This window comes from Cynocephalus volans, chromosome 1 (genome assembly GCF_027409185.1).
Source record: "Cynocephalus volans isolate mCynVol1 chromosome 1, mCynVol1.pri, whole genome shotgun sequence".
Classification (NCBI taxonomy): domain Eukaryota; kingdom Metazoa; phylum Chordata; class Mammalia; order Dermoptera; family Cynocephalidae; genus Cynocephalus; species Cynocephalus volans.
In genome coordinates this window covers 77,458,830-77,474,316 of record NC_084460.1, presented here as the reverse complement: position 1 = coordinate 77,474,316, position 15,487 = coordinate 77,458,830, and the positions used below count along the sequence as shown (strand labels likewise).

The 15,487-nt window shown below is 40.0% G+C and overlaps 2 protein-coding genes across 2 annotated transcripts in view; one reads left to right on the top strand and one right to left on the bottom strand.

The window, feature by feature from the left end:
* The window catches only part of MED12L (mediator complex subunit 12L), a 320,736-nt gene that overhangs the window by 121,181 nt on the left and 184,068 nt on the right, over window positions 1-15,487 (bottom strand). The window lies entirely within an intron of this gene.
* On the top strand, window positions 7,694-13,258 carry GPR87 (G protein-coupled receptor 87). Its single transcript, XM_063098451.1, has 2 exons — window positions 7,694-7,727; window positions 12,216-13,258. Exons 1-2 carry the CDS (start codon window positions 7,694-7,696, stop codon window positions 13,256-13,258), a joined length of 1,077 nt encoding a protein of 358 aa, XP_062954521.1.

The window sequence follows — 15,487 nt, the reverse complement described above, 5'->3', positions numbered from 1 at the left end:
AGGAACTGCGAGGTAAAACACTTGGCCCAGGATCACAGTCTCAAAGACTGAGTCAAAAACTTAACACTTACCTACTGAATATAGGCCAGAGACCCTTTGTTCCAGTCAGGCTACTGCAGACATTGCACGAAGCAAGTGAAGCAATACAATGCAGAGGCAGCCTGAGCTGGGGTCACGTCCACTGCAGCCCACTTCCCGGCTTTGCCTCTCACTATCTTTAAGAACAAGTCGTTGAACCTTGCTGGGGTTCCTTTTCTGTACAAAGGGAGTAATCAAGTTTGAGGCTCTGGTTGTAAAGAACCATTAGAACAAACCTTGTCTTTGGGGAGTTTACAACCCAGTTTATACTGCCCTCCCCCCTCCAAAAAAATAAATAAATATACACCCACAAAGTAAGTGACCTGAGGTCACCTGAAAAAAAGAGATACGTTAAGTCTAAATGTGAACCAAAATATGCCTAATTATGGGCTACACATGAGGCACAACTATGAAAAGAGAGCATCAGGGAAGCACCTGAAACACCTGAATGGGGGCCTGCTGGGCTTTGCATCCTGGAACCTTTGGGAGACTGAATCCGAGCATGCATGAATGAAATGACCTACAAATACAGTGATTTCATTCCATTACAAAAAGAGGCAACTCATAACCAGTGAGGTAACCTGCTTCTGTCCCCAGGCCTTCAGAAGAGCTATGCTCTTAGTGTAGTTGGAGAAAACACACACACACACACACACACACACACACACACACACACACACACACACACACACACACACACACACACACACACACTCTCTCTCTCTTTCTCTCTCTCTCTCTCTCTCTCTCTCTCTCATTCTTAGGTTACAGGTGATTCCAACATGAAAGAGAGGCTGTATCTTTCAATTGAAACTCTGCATCAGTTGACTTTTGTGAATATTACATCTTTACTACAGGAATTTAAGGACTAGACCAGCATTGATTTAGGATAGCTTTTCAGTAGCAAAGTGACAAAATAACCCCCCAGATCTCAGATACTCTCACAGTGTCAGATGTGAGCTTCCGGAGAGCAAAGTGGAAAACAAAGAAGAGAGGTAATGATATTACAACTCTGTCATTTGAGAACCACCGCCACCAAATACTAAGTCCAAAAAGTTCATCGTGAGCAACTGCACTTAGGGAGCACAAAGAACGATGCAGGCCGGTGAACTGAAGCTCCCTCTCTATCAGGAAGGGGCAGCTAATACTGCTGGACTATTCACGCTTTGTGTTGGCAGATCTTCTCATCTGTCACAGCAGGATCCAGATATGAATTCTTATTTGAAATCTCCTGATGTTTCCAACATTGTTCAGGCCAAGTAAAACTATATCTACTTTGGAAGATGAGCAGTTCCTACACGACCTAGAGGGGAAAACTAACCACCACCGCAACCTAACACTCCCCTCCTGCTTCCTGACTTCCAAAATAAACTCCCAGAATCATTCTTCATTTTTACTCCACAACAGTGTACGAAAAAGAACTGTAACTTCAGTTTCAATCAGATTTGATATGAATCCTGGCTCTACCCATTACTGGCTGTGTGAGTCGGGACAAGTTAATGAAGCTGTCTGAACCTCGTATCTTACTACCTGGGGGGGAAAAAAAGAATAAAATATCTAGGTCATAGCATTGCTCTGGGGATTGCTTGAGAAATCAACCACAGGTTCAGGGTCTAAGAGGAAGGAGAAACTGAGAACATGTTAATCCTTTTCCACTACCCTCATTTTAAAAAGACAGCTTACCATCAGCAACATAGAAACACAGTTAGTAAAATAGCCAAGGGATAATATGAATGGGTGGCTGAAAAAAACAGAAGGTCTCTAAGCAGCAATATCATCTAGCCTCAGGAGCAACTGTGAAACCTGGGCCTACCACAGACATCACATTCTTGAGTAGTTTCATCAGCTCTCAGCTGGGGAAGCAGGAGGTGGCAGGACCGGATTCCCACCCATGAGTGAGGTTCTGGAACCAAGCCCTTTACTATTGCTGAAGCAATCCTCATTGCAACATCCTGCAGGAGCTGGGACATGCAGAGGAAGCAGCGCCACACTGCCGTACACCACACAGGGAGCCCTGAAGCCGAGGGGCAGACTGTGAAGAAAGACAGTGGGCAGGTGAGGCTCAGAGACGAATTAAAAAAGGGCAAGCTCTTTGAGCAGAAATCCAAGTGTGTGGCTTTGGCCACAAACCACACAACAGTCTCAGTATAAACAAGGTGGCAAAGACTTCTGTTACTCTGTATCCAGCCTACCAATCACTAAATAAATTTGACTGTGTACCTACAACATAGAACAGGAACTTGCATGACCGCGTGACTGCGCAGGCTGCTTTGTAAGCGCTATCTCATTTTAACCTTGCAGTCACCCCATAGTGGACGTCATACCCATTTCATATATGAAGAAATGGAGGGTCCAAAAGCTGGACAGCAACAGAGCTGGAATCGGGATCCAGATATCAGAAGGCCAAATCCTTGCTCTCTGCACTCTACCATGGTGCCACCATATTTGGCTAGAGGTCAGGACAGGGGTTTTTTTTTGTTGTTTTTGTTTGGTTTTTTTTGGTTTTTTACCCACACTGGAAAAATACAATTTTAAAATGCCAGGCATTAGCTGATACACTTAACAAAATCTTCCAACAATCCCACCTCTACCTCCACCTCCCACCCTCTCTGTCTCCTTCCCATCACAGGCACGTTATCCTTGGGAAGCACTGTCCGACATCGCTGCCTCCTCTCCTCACTTCACAAGTACTACTCAGCACTCCAGCATCAGCCTCCTGCTTCTGCCGCCAACGTCCACCCTGCCCTCCCCACCACACACACACACAGCACAGCCCAGTGACCTCTCTGTGACCAAATCCTATCCAACAGCACTTTGCTGTCCTATGTCACTGACTCCCCACAAGATAAAACCAGGCACAAGTCCTCATTTTTTAGACTCTCTTCTCACTCACATGACATTACTCTTTCCTGGTAGTCCTCCCAACTCTCTGTCCACTCCTACGGGTACTTCCCTTTCCCTAAAATTGCCCCTTGAAAACATCTCGCTCAGCCCTCTGCTATCCTCACTCCACTGTGTGGTTTCCTTCTGAGCAACCTCATCCATTTCCACAGCTTCTTCTATCACCTACTTTCCATTGGCCTTCCATTTACATCACCAGCCGGGAGCACTTCCCTGGGCTCCAGACCTGTCTCTTCAGTCATCTAGTGGGTATCTCCACCTGCATACGATAAGGCACAGTGAAAACAACAAATCCAAAGCTGAACTCCACCCATCCCAACATGTCTTCTCATGGGCCCCACATCAGTAAAAGAAACCAACACCACTGCCTGGAAGGTCTACAACACTTCTCCCTTTTCACCAACGTCACTCAGCCACTAATTCCTTAATATGCCTCAAATCTGTCACATCTCTCCATCCCACAATGCCACCATCACCCCCCAGTAGATTATTACACCTTATCTTCAGCCACACGCAGCAATTCCATCTGCTCTTTCCCACTGAACCTCAGGCGAACCCACCACAACCCAGACCTCACACCTGCCATGGACCCTCCCCAACCTCTGCTTCCCTGTGTATTTCCACCGCATCCTACTCTATATTAAAATAGTCTGTTTACTTCTGGATTCTCAACTAGACTCTAAATTGAGGGCTGAAACGTACCACCCTGATCTTTACAAACCCAGAGCATAAAGCATGAACAGACTCTCAATAAGTGACCTTACAAATGAGACCAGGTATGCTTGGCACTGAAGAAGAGGTAGAGGTTTCCATGGTAGGAAAGAGGGGGTGGGGGTTGGGGTGGGGAGAAGGTCATGCAAGGAACAGGAATGGGTATGAAGAAAAGCCAGTGGTTGGTTAGCCATAAGGCATGGCCCTGAGAGTCAACAGTTTGGTTAAAGTAGAGATTCCCAATAAAAGAAAAGTGATCTTGAATTTCATTTAGGCAAAGATGAACAGGAATAACAGAAACAAAAACTAACATTTATAAAGCACTTAATTTATAAATGTATATTCAAGTTAATCTCATAACGATGCTGTAAAGTAGATATTATCGTATCCGTGATTCCAAAGATTATGGGTAAGCAGACATCCCCAAAGTTTATTGTCAATTTTTAATTAATTTCCAGAATGCAGCATGTTTTGGCTTCCACACTCCATAATCTTCAACACTACAAAAATAACTCCTGGCTGGCCAGTTAGCTCAGTCGGTTAGAGTGCAGTGTTGTAACACCAAGGTCAAGGGTTTGGGTCTCTATAGTGGCCAGCCACCAAAAACAGACAAACAAAAATAAATAAATAAATAAAATATAAAAATTAATTAACTAATAACTCCTTATCTTTGATTAGTAATTATAATTCAAGAATTGCCCTACCCTACAATAATGCAGGGTTAGGGAGCAAAAGAAAGGCATGACTATGTGGGCAATTTAGAAAGATGAATCTGACAACAAGCAGCAGAGAGACTTGAGAGGGATGAAGCAAGAAGCAGAAAAACCAGAAGGGAGGTCAGGACAGTGACCCACCGTGAGACAAGGAGGGCCTCGATCGGGATAACCGGGCAGGAGCAAGCAGAGACAGAAGCAAACGTAAGGTATTACAGCAGAAGAAACTGAAAGAATGAAATGGAAATAAGTAACTGAGTAGATGAGGGTCAAGGAAGAGAGAGGTATCAAATGGAGTACTGAGGTTCTGAACTTACAAATTAAAGGAAAAGTGGTTTCTTTTGAAGAAAGGGCAAAACAGTTAAAGTTTAGATGAGCTGAATTTGAAAATGCAGACATATGACACACCCCAATGTAAGTTTGGAGTTTGGGGGTAAAAAAGAGTAATTCACATCATGGATGTGAATTCTCTTGAAAAACAGAAAAAGAAGAATGAGGGGCTGTGACTTAAACTTGGAGGACTTCATTCAAAGAAAGTAGTAAAGAGAATGGAGAGAGAGAAAACTCTCAGAAGCAAGTAGAAGAGAATCAAACATCATTTCCCAAACCTGTGTAACAAATTTGATCCCAGAAAATCCAAATGTCATGTCTGAACTAACCAAAACTCCAACTACCAACAGGAATTATGAAGAAAACAGGAATATGAATCCTCAAAAAGTACAAATTGCCAGCTATATCCAGTGTGTCTGAACTATGAACCCAATTCCAAAGGAAGGACTCATAAACGCATCATACAGTTCACTAAGCAGCACCCTCACTCACGTCAGGGGGTGGCTCTCCCCCTTACATTTCCCTACTGTCTTAAACAGAGGACAGGGAGTGTGCTTTTTATGTGCTTTTTCCTTGGTCTTGAAAACGCATCCATTCTTACACAGTGAGCTTCTTTTTATTCCTTTTCTGTATACTCTTTTTTCCTTTTTAATTTTGTGATATAATTCACATACTATAATTTTCATCCATTTTAAGTATATAATTCAATGATTTTTAGTAAATTTAGAGATTTGTGAAACCATTGCCATAATCCAGTTTTCATCACTCCAATAAAATTCCTCATAAACGCTTTATAGTTAACCTCCACTCCAGCCCCCAACCCCAGCAAACACTAATCTACTTTATGCCTCTATAGGTATACCTTTTCTGGACATTTCGTCTAAATGGTATGTGGTCTTTTGTGTCCAGCTTCTTTCCCTTGCAAGGTGTTTTTGAGGCTCATCCATATGGTAGCTATAGCTCATTTCTTTTCATTGCTGAGTGGTATTCCATTGTATAACTAAGCCGTGTTTTGTCTATCCACTCTCCAGACAGAAATTGGGTTCATTCTGCTTTTAACTATAATAAAAAATGCTACTATAAACATCTGCATACAAGTCTTTGCATGGGCATATGTTTCATCTCTCTTGGGTAGATACCTAGGAATGTAATAGCTAGGTTGCATGATAGATTTAGTTTTAACTTTAAAGAAACTGCCAAATTGCTTCCAGAGTGGCAGTACCATTTTAAATTCTCACCAGCAATGCATAAGAGTTCCTGTCTCTCCACATCCTTGGCAACATCTGTTATTGTCTATTATTTTATTTATACCACTCTGGTAGATTTGAAATGGTATTACATTGTAGTTTTAATTTGAATTTCACTACTGATTAATGACGTTGAGTGTCTTTTCATGTGCTCTTCGTGAAACATCTAGACATCTTTTGACAATTTTTCAACTGCATTGTTTTCTCATGAGGAAGTTGTACAAGTTCTTTGCATATTCTGAATATAAATCTTTTATCAGAAATGTGATACGCAAGTATTTTCTCCCAGTCTCTTTTCTGTGTCCTCCTCAATGGTGAACTGCCTGCTGTCTTTCTCTCTCACTGCTGCTGTCAACAAGTGAACTAGGAGTGAAGCCAGGGAGAAGAAAACCACATAACTTGGGAACAGAGAAACACAAAATTAAAGATGTGTTTTTCAGGTAAATTCCTTAAAATGTTTCCATGAGAAGTTGGATTCAAGCTTTTTAGATCATTATTATGAAGTTTAAAAAAATTATTACGAGGTTTAAAAAATTAATGCCTCGATCATTCTCCCCAGTCAACTTTAGTAAAAAGAAAGTAGGGTTTCATCTCCTTGCCTTACATTAAAAATAATGCAATGCTGGTCTCAAAACAGGAGAAACTCTAGGAGCCCCAATCATCATCTATGTTCCATTAGCCCAAAATTATCTTTTATATCTTCTGAATGTCTGCTACGTACCACATAGTGTAGCAAATCAAGATGAGATATGGATAGAGGGTCTAAACTCTCAAAAGACCTGATTTGGGGCAGGCAGGAAGGGAATCACTGAAAATTGGCAAACCATTTTTTTCAACCTACTACCAAATCCAAAGTACCTTACCTACATGTGATACTGGTGAACAGGAGAAAGGGAAACGGTAACAAAAAAAGAAAGAATAAGTGTCTCTCCACTTACTGCAAAACTTAAATATACTTTTGCCTTCAAAGTGTCCTTGTCCTGCTGACTCTTGCAAATGTAAAAGGACAAAAGTAATTGCTTACACCAGCCAGACTTTTGCTTTCTACTTGGAAGGGAGGAGGTTACGTGGGGTCTCTTTGCAGCTCTGTGGTATATGAGCACCATCAATGAGGCAACATGAAAGTCCCACATGGTTTCATTTCATGAGAAACAGTACGACTTCCCCTACAGTAAACTGTTCCGTAAGTATATTTTACTGTAGCTGTACTTTCCAAAACGGTTCCCAGGATTTCTCCTCTCTTTGGTCAACACCTCAGAGAAGCCAGAAAACAGAGAACAGACCAGGCTGCAGAAAAAGGGGTGGGGGAAATAATGTTTTACAGTATACAACATCACGTACACATATGATCTCAGTAAATCTTTATCAAAATGTTGTGAAGAATCTGAAGCTCAGAAAAGTTAAGATATTTAGCCAAAAATCACATAATAGACATACTTTATGGCAGGCTGAAAAAAAGACACAAATAGACAACTCTTGTGTGGTATAAGTGTTCACATCCAAAGAGTATGTGTTTTCTTTATAACAAAGAATTTTTTTTTGAAAAAACTGAAAAAATTGAAATACGGTATATTCAAATTCCTTAGTTAATTTTTTTTCCACTTTTCTCCCCTAGAAATCAAACCAGGAATAGCCTATGCTGAACTCATGCCTCAACCATCCCCGAGTGTTTCCTGACACACGTTCTTGCTTACAGCGCATCACCACTAAAGAATGGGGCTCAACTTGACACTTGCAAAACTACCAAGTAAGCCATAGGAAAAGATGCAGAGATAAACTCATTTGATCAATGACTGTTATTTTCACTGGGTGACAATTTTTGGGTTTCAATGGTCACAGAACCAACAAACAAAATAAACCAGCATTTAGCCTTGCCTTTCATTGAGTATAAAACAGCAAACATGCAGGAAGGCATCACTGTGAGATAAATTTAACTTGCTATTATTTCATTTAAACTTTGTTTCCTTTACAGACCATCTCTAAAATGATGAGCAGGGTTAAATTAACACTTGAGAAAGATTTTTAAATCCAAGCTAAGTACATACCACTTCCCACATTAAATAGCTTAAACTAAGGTTCACTGAAGTTCCCGAGACCAAAGACAACATCTACCTACACTACTGGGTAACTATTTAGAAGATGATCATACAGGGGCAGTTGTGCCATGGCAGTGACACCCTATAATTTGCATGACATTATTATTTCATTCCCATCTGGCAGGTAGAGCAGTGGCCTATGTCGATACTTTCACATTTTGTGCCAAAGAGTGGCACGCCCCAATGAGCAATGATGCAGCTTCACCAAAGGCAAAAGTGCCAAGATTCTTCACCTCTCTTTTTATCATTCACAATGTGCCTCTATTGATGACAAATTATAATCAGCACCTTATGTTACAGAGAGAATACCTACTAAGTCCAAGATACTATGCTCAAAATAATGTCTGCAAAGTACTTAACTTTCAGGAGACCCAACAAAATTATTCCATTTCACAAAGTCATTAAGTGACTAAACCAGCATTGTCAAGTAGGACTTTCTGCAACAATTAAAATTCTCTATATCTGTGCTGGCCAATATGGTAGCCACATGTGGTTATTGAGAAACTTGAATGTGGCTAGTATGACTGAGGAACTGAAATTTTAATAGTGCTTAATTTTAATTTAAATGTTAAAAGCCACATGTAGTTAGTGGTACACCTGGCTACAAAGCCCATGCATTCCTTCAACACACCCATGCACACACATGCTCCCCCTAACACCAACACCACAGCCACCGCCTCCCAAACATATACACACACACAATACCACCCTCACATACAGCACAAAACAATTTACTATAGAAGTATAGCTCTTACGTCATTTCATTTTTTAATTTAAAAGGACTTTGGGGAGGGGAGTGGGGGAGACAATAACAAATGTGTTTTTATTCTCAATCATTGCTCTATATCAAGTCCTGCACTAAAGGTACAGTGAGCACCATCCTATTAAAAGGGGTAGGTGAGAAAATAGCCTTTACACTGTAAAAACAGCTTCCAATTTTTCTTAATTGAATAACCAAGCTATTGTCATTAAAACCGTTCCCTCTTGGCCAAGTCCTTTCCCAGCAGTGAAGAACAGTATGGCAGGCTGCCAGGTGAGGAAGCTGTTCACCTGCACGGTCAATGTCCCGTGCAGGAACTCTGTGCAGAGAATGCTTCTGAGCATACCCCTACGTTTTAGAAAAATTAGGGGCAATGATGAAGAAGAGAAGAAGTGATAGGGTAGCTGGCAGAAAAAATATGACGTAGACTTAATTCAAGAAAATAAATAAATCAAACAAAACTCTCAATATTAAGTTTTGAGCCTTCCAGAGCAACCGACAGATGGGTCACCCTGCTTGCTAGGAACCATTTTTTCTCTCTACTACCATAACACTTCACAAAATAACCCACAACAGGTTTTTAACCACTAATTTGTTTAAGCTGCTGTGTTGTAAATGTGGAATTTGTAAATGAAGCAATAGCCAGGCCCAGGCCTATCCCATTGAATTAACAACTCCTATATTCCACAATGTTAACCAATACATAAACTAAAAAAGCAAATACTGTGAGGTGACATAATCAGCAAGCTGAACACCAGACTGTCTCAAAGCCACAAAACAGTTCAACAGCCACTATGGAGTGAGGCCACCCAGGCTTGATTTTTTTTATTTATGAGAGAGAGTATCTGTAAGGACTTTTTTTCACATTCTGATTTAAGACTCTGACAATAACCATAATTGGTAGGTAAATCATCTAATAAGAGTGCTGTTCATATAATTAAACTTTAAAATATTATAATGATACATTGCACAAACACGCAATCCCTGGGCACCAGTGGGAAGTGTGCGCCCTTCCACTCCACGTGGGTAGGCACAGCAGGTGCAGGGAGCCAGCACTGAGAGTTCAAACACTCCATGCCTGGTGTGCTGTAGCTAGTGAATTATTCTATCTGAATTTACAAGGGCTTTGAAAAGCAACTCATAAGTGTGGCGAGGGATAGCCATCATTTCAGGAGATGATGTAACGGCTCCTTTTCAGGCTGTGTGCCTCAGCGGGACCCTTTATCCTGATTAAAACTAACCTGTCCTCTCTCCACTTCCCTAAGGGTTCTATCCTGGGTTAAATGAAAGTGACTGCTAATACTTTAATTGGATAAATTAATTCAAGCAGATATCTTAACTCGGTAAAAAAAAAAAGACACATCTTAAGAAGCTTCTAATGGCACTGATGCTGATTTGGATCTTCTGGTGCGGATACAGGCAAGACTGCAACACTTCATTAAATCAAAAGAGGCTTGAGTGATACTGTTCAAGACAATATTTGAAACTGGCAACAGTAATACAGATGGCAGCTGAATCAGGCATTTTAAAGTTGTAAAGCTTAATAATACTGTGGATTTCATAACAGGCTAGTCCAGGTATAAATTAGTAGCCTGTGTAAGGATATTTAGGCCAGGAAAACCAGTTTTTAAAGACACACATAACAAGAAATAAAAGGGAAAGAATTAGAAAGAGGACAAGGTAACTCTGGAAGAGCCTGCACTTAAATTTCAGGCAGCAATTTAAAAACCTGTTTTTGGATTATAATCATCAAAACTATCTTCCCCGTTTCTCTTCAAAGAAGGGAACCAAAATATATACTAAACTGCCTGTCTGTAGGGAAATGAGGGCTAAATTCATGCTTTTACCTCTAAAACAAAATCATTCCAAAACAGTTACTATAGTAAGTATTATTAATTAGTGGGAAGTAAAATTTCAGGAATGTCCTTCCTTCTAACCTTATACCCAAAAAGTGCATTTGTGAACTGTATTAGTTCAAGTTCTCCAAGAAAGCAGATAAGAGAACGTGACTGGATGGCCAAGAGATTCGCTGGCAGAAATTGATGCAGGGGAGAGTGGGGAGGGAGGTGGGAGGCTGGGACAGCCCTCAAACCACCATGTAGGAGAGGGGAAGGGGAGGGTAGGGAGGAGGTTGAGTGGGAAGAGTCAGACTGCAGTGCCTTTTGAAGAAAGTTTTGACCAGGGTGAGCAGCCCTCCAGCCAAAGTCACTCATCAGAGGTGCTCAGCTACGAGCTGGGAGCAGTCCCTGGGAAGTGTGGCAACAGCAAGAAGGTGGTGATGGATCCAGAGCACAGAGATCTCAGAGGCCTGCTTTCATGGCTGCCATATAAACCAAACACCTGTAAACCATTTCACTGATAACATGATGGAGTGGTATGGTATGTAAGTCTTTAATATCATAAACTAAAAATTTCAAAAAAGCAAAACGTTTAAAGAAATTTATATAATACATGTAATAGGTACGATCTAGCCTTGTAAATGAATGTACTAGCCTATAATTATTATTAATAAGTTGTCTTCTTTAAGAATGAGAAAACAAAATCAGCATTTTTCATTGGACTACAGAGAAACACATATTTGTAGATATTCAATTATACAAATATATTTTATCAAAAATGCACAAGATGGTGTGTAAATATTTATAATAACCAGCAGTAATCTTCATACCTACCAACAACTTATGTTCTACTAAGGTGAAAAGGGACTTAAGAGAATAAGTGAGTCAGGTCTACTTTAACCTAAGACTTTTCTTGTAACTTCAGAAGACAGTATATTTTCTTTCTACTTAAAAAAAAAAAAATGCCAAGAAACTTTATTTCTATTCCTAACAATCGTTTCTAAAGGTTCTTAAGTACTATAAGAAAGTCATAAGCAAAAAATCCAAAATGACCTGCTAGTTTCCGACTCTTGATGATTAAACAGCTTAAAACTGAGGGGCATAAAAGATATACTCAAAGAGTGCACCAAAGACTACACTGAAACAATAACCATGTAGTAGCCATTTTATTTTCTTATTATAGGAAATTTTATTTTTCTGCCCCTGATGTTGTTGATTCTATCTGTAATGATATCAGATGCTGAATTAAAAGCCAGGATAATTTACACTGCTATCTCTATTTTCAAAAGGTTGGTATAAGGAATCAGAAATATGACCTTTTACTCAAGGGACTTTGGTGTGGGGGAAGGAGTGTTGAGGGGGAAGGTCACCGATTCTTTGACCACTCAAAACATTAACAAAGCCCTCAATGTGATTCTTTCAATCACAGATGACATCTTTAAACTCACCAACATAACAAGAGTTCAGCCTGTCAGGGGGCCTAGTGGCTGTAGGGCATGCATGCCACCCACTGAAGTGACGTCTCCCCACTTCTCCTACAGATAACGAGCTGCATGGACAAGGTGGTCACACTCCAAGTAACACGAGTGATGGAACGGGAAAGAACACCACCCTTAACAACGAATTTGACACTATCGTCTTGCCTGTGCTTTACCTCATTATCTTTGTGGCAAGCATCTTGCTGAATGGTCTAGCGGTGTGGATCTTCTTCCACATCAGGAATAAAACCAGCTTCATATTTTATCTCAAAAACATAGTGGTGGCTGACCTCATAATGACGCTGACATTTCCATTTCGAATAGTCCATGATGCAGGATTCGGACCTTGGTACTTCAACTTTATCCTCTGCAGATACACTTCCGTTCTGTTTTATGCAAACATGTATACTTCCATCGTGTTTCTCGGGCTGATAAGCATTGATCGCTATCTGAAGGTGGTGAAGCCATTTGGGGACTCTCGCATGTACAGCATAACCTTTACGAAGGTTTTATCTGTTTGTGTTTGGGTGATCATGACTGTTCTGTCCTTGCCAAACATCATCCTAACAAATGGCCAACCAACTAAGGAAAATATCCAAGACTGCATGAAGCTTAAAAGTCCTCTGGGAATCAAATGGCATGAGGCAGTCATCTACATTAACAGCTGCCTGTTTGTGGCTGTGCTGGTGATTCTGATTGGGTGTTACATAGCCATATCCAGGTACATCCACAAATCCAGCAGGCAATTCATAAGTCAGTCAAGCCGAAAGCGAAAACACAACCAGAGCATCAGGGTGGTTGTGGCTGTGTTTTTTACCTGCTTTCTACCATATCACTTGTGCAGAATTCCTTTTACTTTTAGTCACTTAGACAGGCTTTTAGATCAATCTGCACACAAAATCCTGTACTACTGCAAAGAAATGACACTTTTCTTGTCTGCATGCAATGTATGCCTGGATCCAATAATTTACTTTTTCATGTGTAGGTCATTTTCAAGAAGGCTGTTCAAGAAATCAAATATCAGAACCAGGAGCGAAAGCATCAGATCACTGCAAAGTGTCAGAAGATCCGAAGTCCGCATATATTATGATTATACTGATGTGTAGAGATTAGAGGCCACTAAGCCTTCTCTTGTTTGTAAGCATCAATATGTACAAAGTGTAAATAAATATTTCTTTTCATTATCCTTGCTTGAGCCCATCAAAATATGGATTTATAAAAGATAAACTGGTATGAAATTGGGGCATAATTTGAAATGAAGAAAAGCATTAAGGCATAGCAGAAAGTGAGATAAACAAGACATAAAGTAGCAGCGGGGTTCACGCTCAAAGTTTAAGGAGCAGACTGAACGGGCAGAAAGAGCCACGGCAACTTCGATGCATTGTAGCCGTCCTCCAGGAGATGCTGCTCTGAAGCCACTTTTTCAGAAAACAAAGTATGGAGAAGAGAATTGTTTAGCCTTGAGGTTCAGGATTTGGCAAGAAAACGCTATTTTCAACACAGCTCATTTAATGTGGATAGAACTGAGCAAATATTGATTACTATGCCTTCTGTCATTCCATCTATGAATTACCTAAGACCTTTGGCCATCACCACCTTGCTGGGTTTATCAATGTCTCATGCACATAAGAAAAACTTGTCTGTGTGGGGTTGGGCAGGGAAAAGGGAGGAGAGGTCCAGCTATATTTTTTTAAACAGACATTGAAAAGAATGAATTCAACTAACTGATTATAAATAGGCTACGTCAGAGGGGGAAAAATGTCACTGAATATTAAAGTAGATTTGAGACATGTACTCTGAAGTTACATTTACCCTTATTATATACACTTATGATGTATTTAAATCCTTATGTGCTAAGGGTAGAGAAGAGATATGGATGCCTAGTTAATAACCAAGTAAACTTAGTTCAAACAGCCATTTAACAGTTTCTCTATTTTAGAAAAACTACTAGTAAAATAGTCTTCCCTTTAAACTATACTCCAACTTTAATAGTGATATCATTAATTTAAAAATATAACCATAAGTTGAAAGACTGAGTTCAATAAGTCAAATCAAAAAGTACAAGAGTAACCTTTTAAATCTTAAGAGTATTATCTCCTTCAATGTAAACCTTTGAGCCTCCTTCTTTGTCACAGCCATCAGCTGCGTGAGCATTAAGTGCCTTATTTGTTTCTGACACTGTCCCATAAGGTTGGAGAAGCACTGACAGAGGAGGAGTTAAGGCATGTTTGCTGACTGTGGTTAACAGAGACAAAACACACACACGTATCACACAGTGCAATACTCCATCTAGATTCTTGTAAAACTCTGCAAAACTCTAAGCTAAAATGAGCAAAAATGAGGGTGGAAGACTAACTTAGCCCAATAACAACTACCATTGTCAGGTACAGGAATAGGACTCAGGGACTACGAAGTGTCTAGTGAGCTAGGTATGGCAGAGGGATTGGTGACAAAAGGGTTAAAAGAATTATCTGAGGACTTCTATCAAAATGTCCATCTCTCCATCAAGATTCCAATTCCATCAATGGAATGGCACTCAAGTACACGAATGTATATACACCTCACTTGGTCATTTACACAGCTATCCCCTTCCCTGACTGTGTGCCACTAGCTAGATTAAGATAGCCATTTTTAGATCAGCTAATGAAAAAAGGCAGTTTAAAAGGCTAATTCCTGTCTCTGCCTTCCCCAGAATGCCCAGGATGAGTTAACAGCTACCTACATTTAAAAAAAAGAGAGAGAGAGAGCAATATCGCAGCTGGGAAAATACCTCCAATACAACATGTCCTATCCTCGCTATTCTGTTTCTGTCCAACATAGATCCCAGTCAAAAACAAAAAAGTGGTATTACCTACTTCAAGTTTTATATAAGCTGTTAAATGTATGGCTATTTTAGAACCAAAAATGAGAAACTATCCTTTTCCGTAGCATCAACTGGCTTCATTCAGAACTCTGGAGTTTACCAAATACTTCTCTACCCCAGACCTCATTTAATCCTCTGATTCAGTCCTTAATTCTAAGAGGTCTTGAAACTATTTTAAATCCCATTTTAATGTTTCTAAAATTGGAATGCTATTTAGTTATTGGGCACATTTAATGAGATGGTGGTTTTATTTCCCTGACATTATTAAATCAATGGGACATCTTAAAACATAGGCTTAGAAAAAAAAAAATAGAGAACATTATTATCCCCATTTTTTAAAAAGTCTTGTGAAACCATCAAAATCACACTGCTCATATTTTATACCAATTCCCACACTGGTCACAAAAATTATTTATCCAGGCCAACCAAGAATGAATCATTTACATGAGTGAAATAACATCAATAGAAATAA

Excerpts from the sequence above, each read along its gene's own strand:
- GPR87 (XM_063098451.1), top strand. The coding sequence starts at position 7,694 with ATGGGGCTCAACTTGACACTTGCAAAACTACCAA. Across the intron at positions 7,728-12,215 it reads GACACTTGCAAAACTACCAA|ATAACGAGCTGCATGGACAA; the intron begins GTAAGCCATAGG and ends CTTCTCCTACAG.